A 6,643-nucleotide genomic window follows, 5' to 3' on the forward strand; every position below is an offset into this window, starting at 1 on the left:
CTTGAGCCACCGCGCCCGGCCTCAAATCTCTTTCAATCAAAATGAGTTGAGCTTCAAACAGGATCTGGGTAAGACAGAACCTTTTTAAAACTGTGCTCAACTCAGTGAATGCTTTAAAAGTGAATTAATGAATAGTATCCTCAAATGCAACATGCTCCAAGACTGACTGCCTCTCTACATTTTGATTCTGAAAGAAAGTGCTTGGGTTTTTAAAGAACAAAGAAGAAAAGCCTTCATTTTTCCTTCCTTCCCTTCCTCTCCACAATTTAACCAAGCATTTTTTTCTAGGTTCTTTTCTTTAATATAAAAACAATAAAGCTCTTCTGTCTTTCTTCTCTCTTCTTTTCCTCTTTCTATCTCCAGGACCACAAATTTGACTAAAAATAATTGTCCACATGGAATCCTTAATACATCAACATAGGAAGGAGACGCTCACTATCCCAAGACTCAGCCCACCTGGCCTAGATTTAAAGTATTCATTACAGGCTGATTAAGTCTGGCGCATGGTTTATCTGGTGAGCGTTCCCTACCCCACTTCTTGTGGCTTTGCTTGCTCATCTAGGGGTTCCTGGAAGGCCCCCAGCACTCCCTAGCAGGGCGCGAGGTAAGTGGAGAGTTTGCCCGGGTGCTGAGTGATGTGCCCGGCAACTTCTGCTTTTTCCCCTGGGGGAAACTGTGACGTTAGAAAGGTGTCTGCAAGCGTTTCTTCTGGTTGGCCTGGAGGTTTCCCGAGCCCCTGGACTGGCGACCCAAACCCCTACACTTCCTGCCCGGTGCTTGGAAGAAACCCAGATCAGCAGACAAATCAACGCGCACCACACACTGTGCCTCAACATCGAGCGCCAACATGTGCCTTTCAGGCCAAACGAGAAAGCACGGACCCCTTGCAAGGAGTATATGACCTCGGCGTGACCCGTGGAGAGGCGGGACCCCAGTGGACAGCGAAGCACGGAGAAGCCTGGGAAGGAGGTGGTGAGAGGGGCACAGTCCAGGCTGCTCCATGCGCACTGGGGTTGTCGCCGCGCGTCCTGCGCGACCCAGTGCCCCTAGAATCTCCAAGACAGCAAATGTGAGCGCGGATTAGTTTCTCTCTTTCCCAGAAAGCGAGGTTTTTATTGAGGGGAAACTTAGCTGGGAAAAGTCTGCTCCTACGTTTGTTTTGGTTTTTCGTCTATTTGCTTCCCAATTTAAAAGTGGCCGCCTGGGCGACAGGCTTGCGGTTTTCACAGTGTAAAACGGATTAGAGGAAAAGCTCCAGCCCCTCTCGACTTTCGCTTGCGGTTTGCAACCCCTGGGGAGGGTCTGACCCCGCGGGGCACTTGCCCAGGCGAGCTTCCCTCGCGGCGGCCAGACCCGCTCGCGGACTCGGTTTCCCCGCGGTAGGACCCACTAGGGGGGCCGCTAGGCCCCAGGCCTGGCAGGGCGGAGCCTAGGCCGAGAGCCCCGGGGTTGGAGGTTCCCACGGTGCTGGGAAACTGCGCGCCCCAGGTCCGCAGGCAGCCTCCCTTCCCCCGCGCCCTAGCACCCGCCCTCTGCTCCGCCGCTCCCGGTCCTGGGTGTGCGGGAGTCCCGGGGGTCGCTCTCCTGGAAGCAGCGGAGGAATTTGGAGCAAAAGGCAGGGAATTTACTGCGGATGGCACCGGAACCTGGATTGGCTTGTGCGTTTCCTGCTCTGGGCACGTAGGTTTCCCCTAGAAATCTGGAGTTCGCTGAGGACATTTATTTCCAAGAGATTGTGGGTTCACATACACATACTATTTACATACACATACCATAAGTTCACATACACATACCATTAACTTAATACCATTCCGTTAAAAATAAAGAAAAAAGAAAAACTGCACTTCGATCTTCTCCACTTTCCCTGGTGTCACCAAATAAACAAAGCATGCGGACAGAGTGGGCTGCTGCTGGGGGCTCGAGAGGTGCGCGAGACGAGGTTACCCTGCGGGTCCGCCGTTGCCCCCGGCCTCTAGCACTGCACCTGCCCACGAGTTTGCGAGATGGGAGCGCCGAAGGAGAACCCTGGACCGCCCAGTCTCACCCTAAAAACTTGTATCCAAGAGTCCTACGGTTGTGGTCGTGCCAATCCTCCGCGACCCTTTCCTGCTGGCCTTCTGCTTTTATAAACGAAAATAAAATTTGATTTAGGCTTAAAGAAATGCCATTCTGGTCGTTCCTCCCTTAAGCGAGACTTACGCATCCTCATACACTCGCAGGGAATTTTCAATCTCGGCTGTCGAAATCGCTAGCTGGGCATCCGCGGACGAAGTCCTGCAGGTGGTAGGGTCAAGGGATCAAGCAGATAGCAGCAGGGATTAGCACACTCCGGCCGTTCCAGACGGTCAGGCCCGCTGCTCGAGGGAGACATGCAGCGATGGAGCCAGGGCTGTGGGCTGCGGACCACGAGAGCCGCGCACGCGGGCTGGGAACCCGGTGGTGCCACCTTAAGAGTAGGGTTGGCGCAGCGGCTGTGGAGGCGCCCGGTACCTGCAGGGGTCGCTGCTGTCCCGTGGTTTCTCCCGCGCCGCCGCGTGCAGCGGGCCTGGCAGCTCCGGGGCCCCGGTTCCCGGAGGGGGTGGGGACGCTGGGGGAGGAAGGGATCGAAGTGCAGCCGTTAGGTAAGGAACCCGAGCCCTCCCGGATTTAGAAGCGGCCTCAGTGAGGCGTTTGCAGGAGGGAGCTTTCCATCATTCGGCCGCGAGAGGAAACGTGGGGAGGCGCCCTCCCCTACCCCCACCGCCTGCCTTCCTGCCTCCCTCCACCTCCGCTCCCCGACCCCGACCGTGCTTCCCAGACCCTTTGTTCTCGAGGTTGGGAACGGCTGGGTGGGGGTTCCCCGGGGAAGAGGTCCCCCGCGCCACTCGGAGGGGAAGGGACTGTCGCCTGCCCTACACCCCAGCCCTCCCCGGTGCCGTCCCCCTCTCCCCTGGCCCCTTCCATCGCGTGCTTCCGTTCTCACTCGGACTCCCCCAGCTCCCGAGCTCCGGCTCCCCAGCCTGCACGGTCTGCAAGCCCGCCTGCCTTCCCACCTCCCCGCCACCTCCGAGGTCCCCGGGAAGAGGGGAGGACAGGGAGACGTGTGGGGGAGGAGAAACCACAGAGCCTTCTCGGCGCGGAGCATTCCCAGGGACCCTTCCAGGCCCCAACCCCTGGGACCCGCTGCAGAGGCAGGGCTTTCCTGGCGCCGCCGCAGGTCGCAAGGGCCGCCCCCACCGCGTCGCCGTGGGGCCCACGGGTGCACGGCCCGGGCAGCGAGGCAAGGCGCGCCCTCTCAGCGCCAGGACCCAAGACCCCCAGCTGGAGAGAAGGGGACACCGTGGTCCGCGCCCTGGGGAAGCTAATAGCACGCGAACGCCCCCCTCTTCCCCGCCCCCCACCGTACCCTCTGCAGCGCCACCCGCGTCGCCTCTCCGCCATGCGCCACCCTGAGGGCTCCCGCGATTGTATCTTCTTGAGCACAGTTACCAATGCGTTCAGCTTCGTTTCATACTCGGATGGAGGCGTCGCGGAGGGAAGCGAGGGGACAGGGATGCGGGAGTAAGGGAAAGGTGGGGCGGGAAACCGAGCAGAGAGGTGGGAGACGTGGCTGAGGCAATGGCACCGGGCAGGGCCGCCCGGAGTCCCGAGTCCAGGTCCACGAGGCAGGCCCCGGTGCAGCCGCCCCCCGGCCGAACCCTGCATGTCCTCTGTACTGTAGACGCGAGTCCGCGGAGCGCCACTCACACCCCCACACCCCTGCAAACTCCCACGGTAGAGGGGGCTCTGCACCAGCCGGGTCACAAAGTACGTGCCACCACCCCCCACCCCCAGGTGAAGAGGACACAGCCCGGCGCCGTCAGCTCCAGGCTGCCTGGAGCCCCCTCCGGTCTCTCGGCGTGACCCTGGTCCTCACTGGGCTCGTCGCGAGCTGCGCTAGCTGTTCTTTCAGCAGCGGGTTCCCCAGGACACACCCCGGCCCCACCCCCCGAGAGCTGGCGGCCAGCTCAGGATGCCAGGCGGCCAGGCGGGCGCCCTGCCAAATTCCGCGTTCCTCTCCAGGAGACGGGGAGTTGCGTCCCAGGCTCGGGAAAGCCCGCAGTTCGGGCTTGGGACTCGCTTGCAAAGCCCCCTAAGGCGCCAGGGACGCCTCTGCAGGTTGAATTCCTGCTCCGTATCACTTCAATTTTAATTAATCTTTTAAAACACCGCTGTCACGTCGCTTGCAGAAAATTAATCAAACTTGAATCCTTGTTGCATAGCAAGAATTTCGATCCGAGTCTTTTAAAAAGGACTTGACTTTGCAAAGTCACGTCTTTTACAGTTCCCTCATTCCCCCTTTAGCAAGGGAAATATTGCAAAAGTCAAGACATGTTTGTTTGGTTCTTTCTATCTTCAAAATGAAACTTTGTTTATTTCTGATCTTTATTTTCCTGTCTTTGAACAAACAAACAAAAAAGAGATAAATTGCCTACGTCGGTTAATTCAAAATATAATTACTTTGAATGATCCTTGTTTAAGAGCCCAGATAAACTAAGATAATCTTAATTTTAATGTGACACGACCCCTATTTTTCCTTGTGAATAATGAGAATAAAGCAGTCATTAATTAATACCAAGATATCTCCATAGAAGATGGTATCTGGTCTCGCTGAGACACTGAAACATCAGTTGTATTAGTAATTGATACTGTATAATTGAACATGAAGATAGCCGTCTATTTTTAACCTCCAAGCTTAGAGTTTATTTGGTGATTACTGAGCTCCTAATAATTAATTTTTGTTCCTTCTTACTGCATAAATAATTCTTCTGACTCCCAGTTCCCATGCAATGTAAAGGCTTCTCATTAAAACCTACCCCTCAAAATATAAGATTGTGAAGCTATATTGTGCAGCAACTCCTTCTACTCCATTATTTGTAACATATTTGTTCTATTTCATATCTTCCTGGTACATTTCCTTTGCTGTGATTTTCCTACTAAATATATGAGAATATAACTATAACATCTTTTACCACAGCTTTGTCTTTCTGTGATCTCTTGGTTCAGTTTAATAACACAATAGTTAAGACTTCAATTTTTCAAGTTTCTAAAATTTGAGGATGAGTTCCACTGAAGAATCAAAAATACTTGTATAGTGAATTTGCCATGATTATATTCCCAACCTAACACACAGTCCACTTTAACTCACACTTTTCTGTTGTTAAAAATAGACTTTGCTCAAACACATTCCCTTTTTCCAACTTGAGTTGAAGATAGTTCTTACAATTTCCTGGGTTAAATGTACATGCTAACACAACCTTTGACATTAAAAAACAAATTCCCCTCCCATGTTGGAGAGAAGTCTTCCCATTATGGAAATTTAGACTGTAGCTTTAAGGTATCTAATTATTTCTTAGCCTCAGTTATTTTGGGGCATCAGAATGATCTTCACTTTTAAGTGGAAAAGGTTATGATATTTTTCTCATATATACAAAAAACTCTACTTATTTTTCCAATAAAGTATCTCCCAAGTATGACATGTTTTATACCACACAAATATTCTTAGTACCTCCACTACCAAATCCATGCGTTTTCCTTGTCAGTGCTCTATCTAAAGTGTTGGAAAGTATATAGGGTTTCCACTTTTATTTCCCCCTTAGTATAATTAAAACTTTAGGTCAATATATAACGAAGTGATTCTCTCCACTTGGATTTTATATTTTCCACTATAATTTGGACTGAAATGGGATTAAAACAGGATCTAGAGTTCTAATCTTGGTTGATGTTTTGGTGTATTCACCGTAATGAGTCCTATTCCCTGGGGTCATGAAGCTCCCAAATGTCAATCAAGCAAACTGATTCAGAAATGCCATTGTTCGACTCCCACGTCACTCGCCTTCCTCTCATTTTATTTAACAATACCGGAGTTCTCTGATCAGTCATTCGGAATATGAGGCATTATCTGGGGAAAATTCACAAAGTGTCTTGATCTTTCTTTGGGAGATACTGTTAAGGGGTTTCCGCAAAGCAAAAAGTGCTTGTTTATATTTCTGTCTTTGGACCGCACTGTGGATGGAAAGAACCAATGAATACTGCTTGAAAGAAAATCATACCGTAAATCCGTCAAAAATTAATTTGTCCAGTTGAATGTTACATTTCTATTTTCTATTTTCGTATCGGAAGCACCCTGATTTGTCACCAGAGAAGTATGACCCGGTCTGGGTCCAGTTGACATGCCCCCACTTTCAACCCTGTCTATTTTCACCACTTAATACTATTAACGTGTTTAGTCTACACTAGTTAACTAGGAATTTATTTGGGGGCGAGGAAGAGCCAACCTTTGTCCCCGGAGTTCTACCCAGCCCACTCAGATACGTCCGGGAGCCTCCGCAACTCGCATTTCCCAGTCGCAACCCTGGGTCATTCCTGCCTCCGTCCCAGCTCCCGGACAGTTCCCAAAGCCAAAGGCGTCGAGCGTGCTACTGGCTCCCACCAGCACAAATTAATAATCAGCTTAACTCGTGGAGGCTTTGAGCCCCAGTGCTCCATTCCCTGAAGCCTCCCAGTGCGGAGCCCGGCTCCTGCGAGGACTTCTTTGGAGGGGGGCAGGGACGGATTTCCTGGGAAAAGCTATCGCTGGCGAGTTGCACCTAGGGAGCTGTGGGCAAGGAGGAACGCACCAATG

General features: G+C 52.0%; 1 protein-coding gene across 1 annotated transcript; it reads right to left on the reverse strand.

Moving 5' to 3' along the window:
* Positions 1-1,082: 1,082 nt before the first annotated feature.
* On the reverse strand, positions 1,083-4,253 carry MIR1915HG (MIR1915 host gene). Its single transcript, XM_017869181.1, is given in 4 exon segments — positions 1,083-2,281; positions 2,283-2,373; positions 2,376-2,587; positions 3,386-4,253. Coding segments are annotated over 4 exon segments (657 nt in total). The 5' UTR covers positions 3,685-4,253; the 3' UTR covers positions 1,083-2,226.
* Between the last annotated feature and the right edge of the window lie 2,390 nt (positions 4,254-6,643).

Source organism: Rhinopithecus bieti, unplaced genomic scaffold (genome assembly GCF_001698545.2).
Source record: "Rhinopithecus bieti isolate Rb0 unplaced genomic scaffold, ASM169854v2 scaffold_3043, whole genome shotgun sequence".
Taxonomy (NCBI): Eukaryota; Metazoa; Chordata; class Mammalia; order Primates; family Cercopithecidae; genus Rhinopithecus; species Rhinopithecus bieti.